This window comes from Danio rerio, chromosome 21, assembly GCF_052040795.2.
Source record: "Danio rerio strain M-AB ecotype USA chromosome 21, GRCz13ab, whole genome shotgun sequence".
Taxonomy (NCBI): Eukaryota; Metazoa; Chordata; class Actinopteri; order Cypriniformes; family Danionidae; genus Danio; species Danio rerio.
The window spans coordinates 2,732,486-2,750,084 of NC_141041.1; the positions used below are offsets into that span (position 1 = coordinate 2,732,486).

General features: G+C 40.0%; 2 protein-coding genes and 2 long non-coding RNA genes across 8 annotated transcripts in view; 2 read left to right on the plus strand and 2 right to left on the minus strand.

The window, feature by feature from the left end:
- Nucleotides 1-17,599, plus strand: part of LOC147838686 (uncharacterized) — a 1,589,207-nt gene that overhangs the window by 642,491 nt on the left and 929,117 nt on the right. The window lies entirely within an intron of this gene.
- Nucleotides 1-17,599, plus strand: part of LOC147838694 (uncharacterized) — a 200,245-nt gene that overhangs the window by 24,435 nt on the left and 158,211 nt on the right. The window lies entirely within an intron of this gene.
- On the minus strand, nucleotides 850-10,008 carry gb:ai877918 (expressed sequence AI877918). 5 transcript variants are annotated; one of them, XR_015519380.1, is made up of 7 exons: nucleotides 9,943-10,008; nucleotides 6,021-6,122; nucleotides 5,873-5,935; nucleotides 5,738-5,794; nucleotides 5,369-5,434; nucleotides 2,276-3,982; nucleotides 850-1,799 (listed from the first exon to the last, which is right to left on the minus strand). XR_015519380.1 is itself a non-coding variant. In NM_001442797.1 (6 exons), exons 2-6 carry the CDS (start codon nucleotides 6,076-6,078, stop codon nucleotides 2,844-2,846), a joined length of 1,383 nt encoding a protein of 460 aa, NP_001429726.1. In that variant the 5' UTR covers nucleotides 6,079-6,122; nucleotides 9,943-10,008; the 3' UTR covers nucleotides 850-2,843. The 5 variants fall into 5 exon arrangements, 3 of the variants coding, with proteins under 3 accessions (NP_001429726.1, XP_087155216.1, XP_087155217.1); XR_015519381.1 differs by lacking the exon at nucleotides 6,021-6,122 and having other exon boundaries at nucleotides 5,873-5,990; NM_001442797.1 differs by having other exon boundaries at nucleotides 850-3,982.
- On the minus strand, nucleotides 10,718-16,827 carry LOC101883936 (oocyte zinc finger protein XlCOF6). Its single transcript, NM_001442799.1, has 3 exons — nucleotides 16,750-16,827; nucleotides 15,554-15,673; nucleotides 10,718-15,445 (listed from the first exon to the last, which is right to left on the minus strand). Exons 2-3 carry the CDS (start codon nucleotides 15,609-15,611, stop codon nucleotides 14,436-14,438), a joined length of 1,068 nt encoding a protein of 355 aa, NP_001429728.1. The 5' UTR covers nucleotides 15,612-15,673; nucleotides 16,750-16,827; the 3' UTR covers nucleotides 10,718-14,435.

The window sequence follows — 17,599 nt, forward strand, 5'->3', positions numbered from 1 at the left end:
GAGTTTTCCTGGATGTTAGTATGTAATTTTTTTTCTAATTACGAAAAGTATCATTTGACATCACTTTTCTACATTGATGGATCAGTGATCTCACGGGCATTCCTGACAAAAAGCTTGTGTTTGTGTGTACTGAAATGTACTATTCACCCTCCCTGTTAAATTTAATCTAATCATGTCCTGAAACACAGCTCCTCTCCTGCTTTCACTTCTCATACTGACGGAGAGAGCGATTCGTTTGTGAATGAATCCCCCGAACGACTCTTTCACTAACGCTAGTCGACAATAATAAAGTTTCTGGCAGCGCAGCGTCTCGTTGTCATATTTCTTTTGCATTGTTTGCTGATTTTATTCAACAAAACTAGCATAAGCCGAGTGTTTATTGCGAGTTGGAGCTGCTTTGCCGTATGGTGAATGCAGTAAGTGACTGTTATCATCAATAACGTGACCTGATTAGCACAAAAGTTCAGAACATACAAAAACAGAAAAAAACGTATTATTACCTATGAAATGTTCTGCCTTTGTGATTTGTTTTCTTTGTTTGCTCGTTACTACACTCGTAGACCGCGCTAAAGTCCCGCATCTTCACGTAATAACACTGTCTTGACTAGTGCGGTTGAATGACATTTGTCCTGGGAGCACTGTACCAATGTGGCGGCGCTATTGACGCATGCTCAGGGTCCCTATGCGATATCTAGTGTATATATCTATGAGGTAATTAGGCAAGTTATTGTATAACAATGGTTCGTTCTGTAGACCAGTGTTTCTCAACTGGAGGGTCGTGACCCAAAAGAGGGTCGCAGGAACATTTTCAGTGGGTTGTGGAGTGTGTGATCAATAAAACAACAAAAGTTTAGATTTTAACTTATATTTAGCTTATACTAGACTTTTATTTTGAAATGTGCACACAACTACCGTACTGTTTGACATGTGAAATTTAATTTCATTATATCAAGAAATATATCGAAGCACAAGTACAACCCTGAATATGTAAAGTATGGATTTACATATATTGATGACAAAAAAGGCTTAAAAGCTCAGTGTGTCATATGTAGTGAGGTGCTTTCACAAGAGAGCATGAAACCTTCTAAACTAAAACGACGTTTAGAAACCAAACATCCCAGTTTCAAGGACAAACCTGTGGACCGTTTTCTAAGACGACTCCCAAGAGCTGAAAGCATCACAAAAGTGCAAACATTTTGTTAAATGACAGCAATAAAATATTGTGTATTTGTAAGTCTTGGTGATTTTCTTATGATTTATCTGTCACTACTTGTGTGTTAACAAATAAATACTAATTAATTACAATTCCTAAAATTATATTATAGTGCCTAAAAATTTGGGTCGGGGCTTGATGACCATGTAAAGGTGTTGGGTCCCATGGCCAAACCAGTTGAGAACTCCTGCTGTAGACCAATGGAAAAATATATAAAGGAGCTAATAATATTTTCCTTAAAGGGGTGTTTAAAAAATTAATACCTGCTTTTATTCTAGGCGAAATGAAACAATTAGGACTTTCTCCTGAAGAAAAAATATTATCAGACATACTGTGAACATTTCCTGAATCTGCTAAACATAATTTGGGAAATATTTCAAAAAGAAACAAACACTCATTCACACACACTCATCCACTACAGCCATTTATTCATTTTATTTTTGGCTTAGTCCCTTTACTAATCAGGGGTTTCCACAGCAGAACGAACCACCAACTATTTCAGCATGTTTTACACAGCAAATGCCCTTCCAGCTGCAACCCAGTACTGGGAAACACCCATACACACTCATTCACACAGACTTATACACTACAGCCATTCATTCATTTTATTTTTGGCTTAGTCCCTTTACTAATCAGGGGGTTCCACTGCAGAATGAACCACCAACTATTCCAGCACGTTTTACACAGCAGTTGCCCTTCTAGCTGCAACCCAGTACTGGGAAACGCCCATACACACTCATTCACACACACTTATCTACTACAGCCATTCATTCATTTTATTTTTGGCTTAGTCCCTTTACTAATTAGGGGTCGCCACAGCAGAATGACCCACCAACTATTCCAGCATATGTTTTACACAGCAAATGCCCTTCTAGCTGCAACCCAGTACTGGGAAACACCCATACACACACACTTATACACTACATCCATTCATTAATTTCATTTTTGGCTTAGTCCCTTTACTAATCAGGGGTTTCCACAGCAGAATGAACCACCAACTATTCCAGCACATGTTTTACACAGCAGATACCCTTCTAGCTGCAACCCAGTACTGGGAAACACCCATACACACACTTATACACTACAGCCATTTATTAATTTCATTTTTGGCTTAGTCCCTTTACTAATCAGGGGTTTCCACAGCAGAATGAACCACCAACTATTCCAGCACATGCTTTACACAGCAGTTGCCCTTCTAGCTCCAACGCAGTACTGGAAAACACCCATACACACTCATTCACACACACTTATCCACTACAGCCATTCATTTATTTTATTCTTGGCTTAGTCCCTTTACTAATTAGGGGTTGCCACAGCAGAATGAACCACCAACTATTCCAGCATATGATTTACACAGCAAAAACCCTTCCAGCTTCAACCCAATACTGGGAAACACCCATACACAACCATTCACACATACACTATGGCCAATTTAGCTCATCAGTTTCCCTATAGCGCATGTGTTTGGACTGTGGGGTAAACCGGAGCACCCAGAGGAAACCCACACCAACATGGGGAGAACATGCAAACTCCACACCGAAATGACAACCGACCTAGCCGGGACTCAAACCAGCGACCTTTTTGCAGTGAGCCACCATGCATAAAATGAGTTTTGATATATATCAGATTTCTACATGTGTTTTCTAGCACTCGAGTAGTCTACAAGGGAACTCCGCTCACTTAGGGAATGTTTCTTCTCGTGAGCATGTAGATCATGAAAGTCAGCAAAACCCTTCCCACATGTCGTGCACCGATAGGGTTTTTCCTCGACGTGAACTCTCTCGTGAACTTTCAAAGCTGACGAATACGTGAAGCTCTTCTCGCAGTGCGCACACTTGTACGGTTTCTCTCCCTCGTGAGTTTTCAGATGGGATTTAAACACTGATAAGTACGAGAAACACCTGCCACAGTGCGTGCACTGGTACTGCTTTTCTCTAGTGTGAACCTTCTGATGATTCTTCAGTATGGACGAGCTGGTGAAACCCTTCTCACAGTATGAACACTTGAAAGGTCTCTCTCCAGTGTGAATCCTCTGGTGCACTGTTAAGTGACTGACCTGTAGGAAGTCTTTCCCGCAGAAAGTGCACACGTGAGACTTGACGCCAGCATGATATTTCAGGTGGGATCTTAACTGCGACGCCCAGATAAACGTTTTATCGCAGTGATCGCAGCTGAACGGTTTAGCTCCAGCGTGAAGCTTATGATGCTCATGGAGGGTGTTTTTATATTTGAAGCGCTTCCCACATTTATTGCATGCGAACGGCTTCTCTCTAGTGTGACTATTCATGTGCACACTTAAGTGAGCATCGCATGTGCTACCGCTATTACATTGAGAGCGTGCGGTCGAGCTTTTCTTATCGTGAACGCTCATGTGCGCGATTAACACGGATTTATAAACGAAACGTTTGTCACAGTGAGTGCAGGAGTAGGGTTTGTTGCCATTGTGCATTTTCATGTGAGCTTTGAGTGTTGCTTTGTGCAGGTATCGCTTTCCACACTGTTTACACACAAACCTTTTCTCTCCAATGTGCGCTTGCATGTGTCTGTTGAGCTCGGCTTGATTTACGTAGCTCTTTTCGCACTGCGCGCAAGCAAACTCAGGCTTTTTTCCATCGTGGACTCTCATGTGCGCTCTGAGAGCTGCTTTAGTCAAGTAGGTCTTTTCACACTCGGCGCAGGAGAAAGTCTTTTTAAGCGGGGATTCCTGTGAATTGGCTGTGTTTCCATCTTCATTTGTGATAGGATGAGGTTGTTTGGGTTCATCCTCTTCTGCAGGGCACAAGAGCAGAGAAATTAGAACAATAGATAGATATACAATCACCGGCCACTTTATTAGGTATACATTACTAGTAGCGGGTTGGACCCCCTTTTGCCTTCAGAGCTGCCTTAATCCTTCATGGACGTAGATTCAACAAGATACTGGAAATATTCCTCAGAGATTTTGCTCCATATTGACATGATAGCATCACATAGTTGCTGCAGATTTGTCGGCTGCACATCCACGATGTGAATCTCCCGTTCCACCACATCCCAAAGCTGCTCTATTGTATTGAGCTCTGGTGACTGTGGAGGCCATTTGAGTACAGTGAACTCATCGTCATGTTCAAGAAACCAGTCTGAGATGATTCAGGCTTTATGACATGCTGCGTTATCCTGCTGGAAGTAGCCGTCAGAAGATGGAGACACTGTGCTCATAAAGGGATGGACATGGTCAGCAGCAATACTCAGGTAGGCTGTGGCGTTGATGCTCAATTGGTACTAATGAACCCAAAGTGTGCCAAGAAAATCTCCCCCACACCATTACACCACCACCACCAGCCTGAACCGCTGATACAAGGCAGGATGGATCCATGCTTTCATGTTGTTGATGCCAAATTCTGACCCGACCATCTGAATGTGTCAGCAGAAATGGAGACTCATCAGAGCAGCAACGTTTCTCCAATCTTCTATTGTCCAGTTTTGGTGAGCCTGTGTGAATTGTAGCCTCAGTTTCCTGTTCTTAGCTGACAGGAGCGGCACCCGGTGTGCTCTTCTGCTGCTGTAGCCCATCCGCCTCAAGGTTGGACGTGTTGTGTGTTCAGAGATGCTCTTCTGCAGAGCTCGGTTGTAGCGAGTGCTTATTTGAGTTACTGTTGCCTTTCTATCAGCTGGAACCAGTCTGGCCATTCTCCTCTGACCTCTGGCATCAACAAGGCATTTGCGCCCACAGAACTGCCCCTCACTGGATATTTCCTCTTTGTCGGAGCATTCTCTGTAAACCCTAGAGATGGTTGTGAATGAAAATCCCAGTAGATATGCAGTTTCTAAAATCCTCAGAGCAGCCCGTCTGGCACCAACAACCATGCCACGTTCAAAGTCTCTTAAGTCCTCTTTCTTTCCAATTCTGATGCTCACTTCATCTTGTCCATTGTCTACATGCCTAAATGCACTGAGCTGCTGCTATGTGATTAGAAATTTTTGTTAACGAGCAGTTGGACAGGTGTACCTAATAAAGTGGCCGGTGAGTGTATATAACATATAGCCTCATGTGGGTATCATATTTCCAAATTCAAGTCAAATTTAGGACTGCTTAGGATCACTATGAAAGAATTTTCAGACTTACACAGGGCAAATTTACAGATTTATCTTAGAAAAATAGTTAAGGGCAACACAAACCTATTTGTTCCTCCGTCTCTTCATCTTTTGATCTCCAGGTTTCTTGCTTAATCTCCATCTTTACAGCTTTCAGAGACATTATTAAATGTTAGTGATCATCATAATGCGACTTATCACTCATTAATAATCACAAATACACTTCTCATTGTGTTATTAGCAAATGTTAATATTAGTTCTTTTGGAAGAACACCATACTACATTTATATACTGTCCAACCCTTCACACAACTCCTTAACCTTTCTAATAATGACTGTAATGTAATAACCTTTCGTGAAGCTGCTTTGGAACAATGATTATTGTGAAAACAATAAACTTGAGTTGAAGAGAATCATGAAAACACCTTATAAAACAGTAAATGCAAACACAAACCTATTAACTCCTCTGTCTCTTCATCTTTTCTCCTGCAGGGTTTTTCCTCAAAATGTCCTATTTACAAATGCATAAATAAATATCAGTTTTTTATGTCATTGTCAGTCATTTAGGAGAAATAAAATGAACACAAACCTATTTGTTCCTCTGTTTCTTCATCTTTTATTCTGCAGGGTTCTTCCTCAGTCTCAGACTTTACTAGTTTCCAGATGCATTAATATATGTCAGCATTGGTGTCCATGTTTATTGTGAGCTATTAAAGAGAAAGAAGTAAAACACTGACCTGTTTGCTCCTCTGTCTGTTTGTCTTTTACTCTGCAGGGTTTTTCATCAATCTCCATCTTCACTACAGTACGTCAGCTGTTCTTCCCGTTTACTTCTTTAACTTTGGGAAGATAGGAATATTCCTCAGCATTTAAAATCTCGTTATCTGCTTCAGATTAGGGATGCAACGATTAAACGGTTTCACTATTAACCGCGATTTAATTCAAGTTTAATTAATCGTAAACAATTCTTTACACTCAAAACAGGTGTGAAGGATTCGGATTTCTGCTTTCCAATCCGTCTCATCATGGAACAACGTTTATCCTTTTCATCATCCTGTTTCTCAGTATTTAACTGTGAATTGATTTTAACTAATGAATAAGTTAAAACTGCTTACTGTAAGAATGTTCTATGTCCTTGTTTCTCTTTTTGCCTGTCTATTTTAACTTTGTTTTCAGGAAACACACAAACCAGGTCATAGGTCACGGAGATCTCTCTCTCTCTCCCCATACAGAGGAGAAGAAGACACCTGTTCTAGTTGTCCTGATATTGCCTGTAATATTATAGCTGTTTGACTGATCTGTTTTTGAGTATAATTAATTTTAAGGTAATTCCTTTTTGTGTGGAGACAGACTGTGTGTAGTAAAGATATCACAGCAGACTGTTGATGGAAACAGTCTTGAACCAGCCTGATAACACAGCTGAACGTACAAGAAACATCCTTGAGTCTTTAACACAGATGGTCGTTTGTGTCTATTGTGTTCCTGGTTTAGCTTTTTACAGGTCGGAGATCAGCTCCTAATAACTTAGGGCGACCTCACCTCTAGGCATCAGGTCGCCATCCATATCTAGAGACAGATACAATGCTTTCTTTGACGCACACACTAAGGCCATCCATATCTGGAAGTAGATACTATGTTTCTTTGACGCATGTATTTAGAATTGTCTATTTCTGTTGTAACCAATGAGAACTGTTTACCTGGATCCCACCCTTTCTGGACTTGTGTAAAGAGTATAATTGTTCGATTGTTGAAACTGTGAGCAGAGCGGCCTAGGAACTCATTGAGAGTGTTGAAGCTGGCTTCTGCGAATGAAACTGCAAACTATCTTGAGCAAACTTAATTTATTTTTTTTAAATCTCTGACTCCGGCTCTTCTTCATCTACCAGACTGCTCATTCTTTGGGTTAAACTGTAAACTATCCCTACAGCTGCAAATAAGCAAAGTTGTGCCAACTGTGCGCTTGTTTAAAGTTTAGAGCATGTACACCGAGGCAAATACCCACACGCACTCGATTAAACGCTGAATTTAACTATGGCTGAGGCTATTAACTAAGAGCTCTTCACATATACCATCTTTTGCTTGCACAAGTTCGTTATTTTCAACAGAGGCACAGGATTTATATGCACGTATCGGCAATGATGCAACGCGATCAAGCTTTCCAGGCAAAACAATAAATGCCACAGGCGCACCGCTGATCACGTGACAAGCTTTATACTTTGTATAGAACAGGGGTGGCCAATCCTGTTCCTGGAGATCTACCTTCCTTCAGATTTCAGTTGCAACCCTTATAAAACACACCTGTCTGTAATTATCAAGTGGATTTCAGGTCCCAATTAATTGGTTCAGGTGGGTTTAATCAGGGTAGGAGCTAAACTGTACAGGAAGGTAGATCTCCAGGAACAGGACTGAGCACCCCTGGTATAGAATATACACATTTCTACTCACAAGTTCGTTATTTTCAACAGAGGCCCGGGATTTGCGTGCACGTATTGGCAATGATGCAACGCGATCAAGCTTTCCAGGCAAAACATTAAATGCCACAGGCGCACCGCAAATCATGTCACAAGCTTCATACTTTGTATAGAATATACACATTTCTACTCCAAATAGAAATAAATTAAATAAAAATACCAAACAATTTTGTAATATAGTTAATCAAAAGTGGCTTTTAGACAAACGTTTTTCACTTATTTTTAAATCCAAAGAGAAACGGACTATTGTTTGTTTTTTATTATTAGTTTGTGCTGATTATTTAGCTTCTGAGCAGCAATAAACACTTTAAATACGAGGAGTTTTCATGTGATTTTTATAAACGAGTAGTGTTTTGAATTTAATGAATGCATAATAATCGTGATAATCGTGATTATTCCACGTACAACCAAAATCTATAATCGTTGCATCCCTACTTCAGATTAGCAAGTATATATAATATATACATATGCACAATATGTTGGTTTAACGTCGATATCATAATGTGATTAGTCACAATAGTCACATCACAAGATTTGCAATGTTGACTCTGTTATAATGAATTATTTGCATATGTCTTTCGGATGAGACAATAAACCGTGGTCCTGACCCTCTGTGGTCATTAATAATACCATGGCATTTCTGGTAAAGAGTAGTGGAGTAACCTCAGTGTCCTAACCAAATTCCCTCCATCATCCCTTACCCCCCAATCATTTTCATCCACTGAATTGGCTCTATCTCTGTCTCTCCACTCCCCCTATAGCTGGTGTGTGTTGAAGCACTGGTGCCATTGTCCTGTGGCTGCCGTCGCATCATCCAAGTGCAAGCTGCACACTGGTGGAGGTGTGGAGAGACCCCCCTCATGGTTGTGAAGTGCTTCAGGTGAATGGCCATACATGATAAATGCGCTATATAAATACATTACATTGTTTTTTTTTTGAGGCCTGTGACTGTATGAGGATTTTTAAAAGCATTCAGGCATAGGAAATTGTACTATTAACAACTTTAATATGGATTATTCTGAGTGAATTATTTTTTATGTTTAAATTGATGTATCTGAATACTGTTAGACTTAAAAACGGTAAAACACTGTTTGTTTTAATTGTAACCTTGTCTAAACCAATCCATCTAAAATGATCAATTCTTTGCAAATAGAGATGTTTTTAGAAGAATTTAATTCATATGGTGAATATACACTTTACTAGTACCAGGTTGGACCTCTTTTGCCATCAGAACTGCTTTAATCCTTCGTGGCATAGATTTAGCAAGCTACTGGAAATATTCCTCAGAGATTTTGCTCCATATTGACATGATAGCATCACACAGTTGCTGCAGATTTGTCGGCTGCACATCCATGATGTCAATCTCCCGTTCCACCACATCCCAAAGGTGCTCTATTGGATTGAGAGCTGGTGACTGTGGAGGCCATTTGAGTACAGTGAACTTATCGTCATGTTCAAGAAACCAGTCTGAGATGATTCACGCTTTATGACATGCTGCGTTATCCTGCTGGAAGTAGCCATCAGAAGATGGAGACACTGTGCTCATAATGGGATGGACATGGTCAGCAACAATACTCAGGTAGGCTGTGGCGTTGATGCTCAGTTGGTACTAATGAACCCAAAGTGTGCCAAGAAATTTTCCCTACACCATTATACCACCACCACCAGCCTGAACCCTGAACATGTATCCATGCTTTCATGTTGATGCCAAATTCTGAGCCGACCATCTGAATGTGGCAGCAGAAATGGAGACTCATCAGAGCAGGCAACGTTTCTCTAATCTTCTACTGTCCAATTTTGGTGAGCCTCAGTTTTCTGTTCTTAGCTGCTGGAAAGGTGTACCTAATAAAGTGGCCGGTGAGTGTGTATCGCAGAATAACAAAATATCGTAATGCTAGATCTTTCCAATATCGTGCAGCCCCAAGAACAAACACTTCAACTCAAAATGTGGTATGGTTTGTCAGAAATAACGTGTTATATGTAAAACAAGCTCAATATAGCGTTAAATAATCGTGTCGTGAACTGTTAGTAACGTTAGTCGTGTGCTTCATGGATGAAACCTACAACATGACTAAGTTTTGAAAGCAATTTTGATCGTTATACACTCGGCTGGTGCTGTTTTAATCCACCAAAATTAATAAACGATTTAAAAAGCTTTACTAATACATTATAAAGTGAATGTACTTACGTTATCATACATAAAGCAGACTTATGAACTGCTACGCTCCACTTCTGTTGTTGATACTCTTCTTCTCGTACACGAGGATGTTCGTCCCGGTGTTCGAGCGCCACCTCTGGTGGAAATGGTTAAGTGAGAAGGAATACAGCTGTGGATGCTCACATCAAGAAACTGCTTCTTCATTAATATAGTGATTTGTTGTTTTTGTTGACAATTTTATGAAGGTAATTTTAAACATTTCGATTTAACAGCAACAATAACAACACAATTAAAGGGATAGTTCACCTAAAAATGAAAATTTACTCACTATTATTTACTCTCAAGTGGTTCCAAACCTGAGTTTCTTTCTTCTGTTGAAGACAAAAGAAGATATTTTGAAGAAAGACGGAAACCTGTACCCATTGTCTTCCACAGTATTTGTTTTTGCTACTATTGGATGGCTACAGATTTCCAGCATTCCTCAAAATGTCTTCTTTTGTGTTCAACAGAAGAAACTCTTAAAGATTTGGAATCAGTTGAGAGTAAATAAACAGTAAATAAATTATTAATTTTGGGTGGACTAGTTCTTTAAAAAGTACACACAACGTAGGATAATAGCAATAAGATAACAGTGTGTTTCATTAATTACCAAATAACTTATTAGAGATAAAAACTAAATGCACAATACAGCTTAAATTGCCAATAATAACCTCTAGACAGTATTTAATTTAAAACAGTTTCATCAGCATCTATTTATGAGAAATAAACATGACACATAAATAAATAAAAATATATATATTCATGGTTTTTAGCTTTAAACATTCTTTATTTGTCAATAGGTCATGATGGATGCAATGCTAAGCTTCCTAATTTCATACTAAAGTACATTTATTCATTATATGGAGACTGATAACAACATGATTTATGGAAATGACTAAAACTGTAATTTTCTTATATTTAAATTCCAATATTTAATGTAAATATAACACAGTTCAGGTGGGTTTTAAGTATTTGAATGAATAAAATCTTTCATATAGTGCTTTTAATTCAAAATTTCATGCATAAATTATGGGCACGGTATCGTAGTTGGAGTAGTGTTTTGTCAGCTTGTCATCCTCTGAGAAAACGATTGATGGTCTTCTAACAATCTACGTAATCTCCATCCCCATCGTTGACCGGTCCTTGATAATAAAACAGTTGAGGATGAAGGATTCGGATTTCTGCTTTCCAATCCGTCTCATCATGGAACAACGTTTATCCTTTTCATCATCCTGTTTCTCAGTATTTAACTGTGAATTGATTTTAATTAATGAATAAGTTACCACATTGCTTAATATGAGAATGTTCAGTGCATTTGCCTGTCTCTTTATAACTATTTTCAGAAGCCACCAATCTAGGTCAGAGGTCACGGAGACCTTGAGTGGAACTGATGGCTGAAGACTGGACTCAACTGTTTCTATTGTTATTTCTATGAGTTAATAGTGTCTAAAATTGATTTTACTGTTTTTACGGTTAATTATTTTAAAGTGATTCTACTTTTTATTCAAAATAGACTGTGTAGTAAGAATATAACTGCCTGAATGTAGATTATACCGGTTTTTGACCAGTTTTGATAAAGATGGCTGACAGTACTCTCAGCCTTGGATAAGAAACAGATTATACTTTGTGTGTGTGTGTTCTATTTGATTGTTGATCCGTTTCACAGGACTGGAGTCAGCTCTAATCAGTCTAATGGCCCGTTTCCACTGAGTGGTACGGTACGGTTTGGTTTGGTACGCTTTTATGGCCGTTTCCACTGTCAAAAGGCGTACCGAACCAAACCGTACCGTACCACTTTTTCGGGACCCTTTCGAAAGGGTCCCAAACTGCAGAAAGGGTCCCAAAAGGTGGAGCTACACGAGCAGCTGAACGCTATTGGTTTACAGAGATACGTCATTCGTAGACTCAACAAGCCAGAATGTAAACAAAGGACCCGCCATGTTTGAAATACACAGCGAGAGATTACAGCGGAATTATACATACATATGCAGCCATGGTCGATCCTGCAAACAAACCCTGCCGTCGTCATGATAAACAGCCACAAAGCCATGGAGAAGAGCAGATTCACCCTGTGCCGCGTAGTTTTTAACAAGCCAGTCTGAAGCCCGAGTGGTTTTGCTGTTTTTCTTGCGCTCGCCGCGCGTCTCTATCTGAAATAACAAACTTCTTGATCTGATAATAATAACATGCATTTGATTATTGACGTGCTTTGGAAACCCGATCCTGTGAGAAGCTGACAAACGCGAGAGACACATTCAGAAAGAAAAGGACAAACGCAAGAGTGGAGCGCAGGAAAAAAATGAAAAGCCAGGGAGCACGTTATTTCTTCAGCTAACGTGAACAAACTGCCTTGTTTTAATCTTTATTATCACCTTTTGGACTAATATGAACTGGGAATGATGGAATGACTCTCTAACAGAGGCTTCATGTGCTGATGAAGATTACAGACACAGATGAGAGGTTTTCTCACATGACTGTAGGCTATACTTTGTGTTGTTTTGAACCTAATTAACGACGAAATGTCTGCTGTGTGTAGTTCTTCTGTAGTTGGTAACATATCGGAGACTGTAAGGGTCTGTATGTGTTCATATATGTTCATTTATTTATTTATTTAATATAATTATAGACGATACAGTAGGCTATATCATTGATCTGCAGTTATAAACAACTCCTGTTTATAGAAAAGTTAGTAATAAACATATAAACAGAAGTATTTATGTGTGTAAAGCATCTGTTTTGTGAGAAGTGCTTTTCATATGATATGCGAGCGACCTGTGCAGTCAGTGGAAACAAGCCATGTCTGACGTTAATGCTTAGATATTGTTTAGAATTGTACACATGTGGAACCCCACGTGGAAATGTTCCTAGTCTATCTGTGTTTTAACCAATCAGGCTCGAACACCTATATGTATGACGCAGTTAATGACTTTATGTGTGAGTATAATTGTTATTGATTGGTGATTGTGAGCAGAGCGGCCTAGGCAGTGGCGTAGCGCAAAATGCGGAGGCCCCCCTGCAGGGATCACCGATGGAGCCCCCAGTTAAAGGGGGTGAGGGGGCAGAGCCAGAGATATACACATATATCTATGATCGGGAGTTTTCCTGGATGTTAGTATGCAATTTTTGTTTTATTATGAAAATTATAATTTGACATCACTTTTCTACATTGATGGATCAGTGACCGCACGGGCATTCCTGGCAAAAAGCTTGTGTTTGTGTGTACAGAAATGTACTATTCACCCTCCCTGTTAAATTTGATCTAATCATGTCCTGAAACACAGCTCCTCTCCTGCTTTCACTTCTCATACTGACGAAGGGAGCGATTCGTTTGTGAATGAATCCCCCGAACGACTCTTTCACTAACGTTAGCCGACAATAATACAAGTTTCTGGCAGCGCAGCATCTCGTTTTCATATTTCTTTTGCATTGTTTGCTGATTTTATTCAACAAAACTAGCATAAGCCGAGTGTTTAGTGCGAGTTGGAGCTGCTTTGCCGTATGGTGATTGCAGTAAGTGACTGTTATCATCAATAACGTGACCTGATTAGCACAAAAGTTCAGAACATACAAAAACAGAAAAAAACTTAATATTACCAATGAAATGTTCTGCCTTTGTGCTTTGTTTGCTTTGCTTGCTCGTTACTACACTCGTAGACAGCGCTAAAGTCCCGCATCTTCACGTAATAACACTGTCTTGACTAGTGCGGTTGAATGACATTTGTCCTGGGAGCACTGTACCAATGTGGCGGCGCTATTGACGCATGCTCAGGGTCCCTATGCGATATATAGTGTATATATCTATGTCACAAATTGAGGAGCGGGGACAGTAGGCGGAGTGGAGCGACAACGCGGGGAAGCCTTCACAAACTGAGGAGCGATCACAAACCGAAAGAGGCGAGAGCATCAAAGTAGCTAGAAGTCATTAATTTTTTAACGAGAACCGGCGGCGAGAAACAGCAGCGCGTCTTCATTGGCTATGACGTGGTTCGGCGGCAAGCAATCAGAATGAAGTAGTCCACCGCTTGAGAGGAGTTCAGAAAACACAGACCTGTGAACTTTGGTTCCGACCACAGTTGTTCCCAAGAGTTTGATTATTGCGGTTCATGGATTTTCAATTATTGAAAAATCGCGACGACGTGGGGCCCCCGAATCACGCGGGGCCCCCCGTGGTGCGTGCCCGTCCGCTACGCCACTGGGCCTAGGAACTCATTGGGAGTGTTGAAGCTGGCTTCTGCTGATGTAACTGCAAACTATCTTCAGTAAACTTCATTTATTTATTTAAATCTCTGACTCCGGCTCTTCGTCATCTACCAGACTGGTCATTCTTTGGGTTAAACTGTACACTACCCCTACAAGGACCACTGTTGTGAGACATTTTGTTATCGCAATACTCACCAACAATACCGTGCAGCCCTGTGTTAAAACCCATTTAAGGAGTTACTTGCAAATGACTTGCAAGTGCTGTATCTCAGCATGAACGCTGCTCAACTGTCTGCAATGTTATGCTTCTTCTCGTGAGTCTGTAGATTATAAAACTGAGCAAAGCTCTTCCCGCATGACAAACACTGATACGGCTTTTCCCCAGTGTGAACTCTCTGATGAGCTTTCAATGCTGACGAGTTAGTGAAGCTCTTCTCGCAGTCAGCACACTTGTAGGGCTTCTCTCCGGTGTGAATCCTCTGGTGTATTTTAAGGTTGGTGGATGAACTGAAGGTCTTCCCGCAGTCAAAACACATATACGGTTTCACTCCAGTGTGAACGCTCTGGTGAATCTTTAAGTTATTCAGATGCACGAAACTCTTTCCGCAAAAAGTGCAGATGTACGGCTTCACTTCAGAATGCACTCGGAGGTGTGCGCTCAAATTGGACGACATCATGAAAGATTTACCGCACCGATCGCAGCTAAACGACTTCACTCCGACGTGAGTGCGCATGTGATTATTGAGGACGCTTTTGTATTTGAAACTCTTCCCGCATTCAGCGCACGAAAACAGCTTTTCCTCAGTGTGAACCCTCATGTGCACTTTTAAGTGCCCTTTATGGATGAAACTCTTCCCACATTGAGTGCACGCCAGGGTTTTCTCTCCGGTGTGAATCCTCATGTGCACACTCAGATCTTCTTTGTAAATGTAAGTCTTTCCGCAGTGGCTGCATATGAAGGGTCTCTCTCCAGTGTGAACCCGCATGTGTCTTTTGAGTTTGGATTTATTCGTGTAACCCTTTCCACACCGAGCGCACGCGAACGTTTCTACCTCTCCGGTGTGCGTTCTGTTATGCACACTCAGGTCTTGTTTGTAAACAAAGGTCTTCCCGCAGTGGGAGCAGGTGAACGGTCTTTCTCCGGTGTGAATCCTCGTGTGTATTTTGAGTTTTGATTCGTGCTTGAAACTCTTCCCACACTCAGAGCAGCCGAGAGATCCTTTGACTTCAGCTTTTGTTAGCGCGTTTTCATCTTTTATGATATGATTTTTGTCGTCGGTCATCTCAGGTGGGTCTAAAATCAAAATAATACATTAAGACTTAAAGATGAAATTGCAGTTCATTTGGTGCTAATATTAATGTTCCTCATCTGTCATTAAAGATAATGAAGTAAAACACAAACCTATTAGCTCCTCCGACTCTTCCTCTTTTATTCTGCAGGGTTCTTCTTTTATCTCCATCTTTACTATAGTATGTCAGCTGTTTCTCCTGCTGTAATTCCTCCAGTTTGCTGCTTCTTCAGCTGTGGTAAGATGAGAATATTCCTCAGCATTTAAATAGCAGTTTCAGTTTAAATGCTAATTACTTTTGATTAAACAAGTCCCTTATTTATTATTTGCCACAGCGGAATGAACCGCCAACTATTCCCGCATATGTTTTACACAGTGGATGCCCTTCCAGCTGCAACCCAGGACTGGGAAACACCCATACACACTCATTCACACTACACTTATACACTATGACCAATTTAGTTCATCAATTCCCCTATAGCGCATTTCTTTGGACTGTGGGGGAAACCGGAGCACCCGGAGGAAACCCACACCAACACTCCAATCAGAAACGCCAACTGAGCCAGTTAAGGCTCGAACCAGCAAGCTTCTTGCTGCGAGGGGATCCTTTTAAATTTAATTTAAATCTGTCTTAATACATTTTTAATCAGTTTTAAATTTTATTTGTTGTTTTTATATGCAATTTACTTATTGCGTGGTTGTTTTATGATTAATTTAATCATCCTGTTTATGTAAAACACTCTGAATTATTAATAATATTCTATTAATAGCAATTATTAATCGTCTAAAAAGTGTGCTATATAAATAAACATGCCTATTGCACCATTTATTTACCAGGGTAAACTACATGAAATATAGTTAAAACAATCTGTTATCTTGACAAATTACTGATTGTTCACCATACATTAATTTGTAATCATTTTGCAATCATAATTTATGAAAATTGCCATGGTTTTATTATGCCAAGAGCATAATAAACTTATTTATTTCACTTACTACTATTTTTATAACCACAATTTTACTGAAAACACCACAGTAAACTGCTTAGTGTTGCAAAACCATGGTTAATTTGTGGTTACAAGATGTCTGCTGTGGTTACACCATAGTAGCTAATTATTAACCATAGATTTGCAACACTACCGCTACTTACTACACGTTTAACTATAAACCCATCATTGGATTCAATATCGGAGAAGACTTTAAATCGTTTCCCACTCGGGTTAATCTGTATCAGCGTTTTCATTTACCAAATCTAAACAACTATTTAAAAGACTTTTACTCTAATAAATAGTAAAGTGAATGTACTTACAGTTTGATAAACACAGGTTTAGAGCATTATGGACAACTATTGTTTATGTTTTGTCGATCTTCTTCTTCTAGTAGACTCGAATGTTCGTTATTGTTTCCGGTGCTAGAGCGCCAACACTGGCGAAACCCGATACAGGGCGCATGTGTGTGGACTGTTTGTATTTTTGCTTTATAAAGGGAAGATGTTCAAATTTAACTTGTATTAAATTATAATCAAATTCTGGAGAAATTTTATGTTTATAAATGCAAGTGCCTTAAAACTAAACCACTGTTTTTGATTTTCTAAAAGGGATTTTGGTTATACTGTAAATCTATAAAGTTTATATTATTTTATTATTTTTATTATTTGTTCTCTGTTCTGTAAATTTAGATGAGAGTATTATTGAATTTTGCCTTACTGTATTGTGTCTGACTCCATCATGAGCTTGGAGGACTGCATCCATACATCTCTGCAATGACTCAAATCACTGATTAATAAAGTCATCTGCAATGGCAAAGAAAGCGTTCCTGCAGGACTCCCAGAGTTCATCAAGATTCTTTGGATTCACCTTCAATGCCTCCTCCATCTTACCCCAGACATGGTCAATAACATTCATATCTGGTGACTGGGCTGGCCATCCTGGAGCACCTTGACCTTCTTTGCTTTCAGGAGCTTTGATGTGGAGGCTGAAGTATGAGGAGCGCTATCCTGCTGGAGAATTGTCCCTCTCCTGTGGTTTGTAATGTAATGGGCAGCACAAATGTCTTGATACCTCAGGCTGTTGATGTTGATCATCCACTCTGCGGATCTCTCGCACACCCCCATACTGAGTGTAACCCCAAACCATGATGTTTCCTTCACCAAACTTGAC

What these genes read in the sequence shown, in the direction of transcription:
- gb:ai877918 (NM_001442797.1), bottom strand. Translation starts at nt 6,078, where the DNA reads ATGGAGATTGATGAAAAACCCTGCAGAGTAAAAGACAAACAGACAGAG. An exon ending in AGAAACAGAGGAACAAATAG is followed by an intron (nt 5,795 to 5,872) that starts GTTTGTGTTCAT and finishes ATTTGTAAATAG; the next exon opens with GACATTTTGAGGAAAAACCC. An exon ending in AGAGACGGAGGAACAAATAG is followed by an intron (nt 3,983 to 5,368) that starts GTTTGTGTTGCC and finishes TGTGCCCTGCAG; the next exon opens with AAGAGGATGAACCCAAACAA.
- LOC101883936 (NM_001442799.1), bottom strand. Translation starts at nt 15,611, where the DNA reads ATGGAGATAAAAGAAGAACCCTGCAGAATAAAAGAGGAAGAGTCGGAG. An exon ending in AGAGTCGGAGGAGCTAATAG is followed by an intron (nt 15,446 to 15,553) that starts GTTTGTGTTTTA and finishes TTTTGATTTTAG; the next exon opens with ACCCACCTGAGATGACCGAC.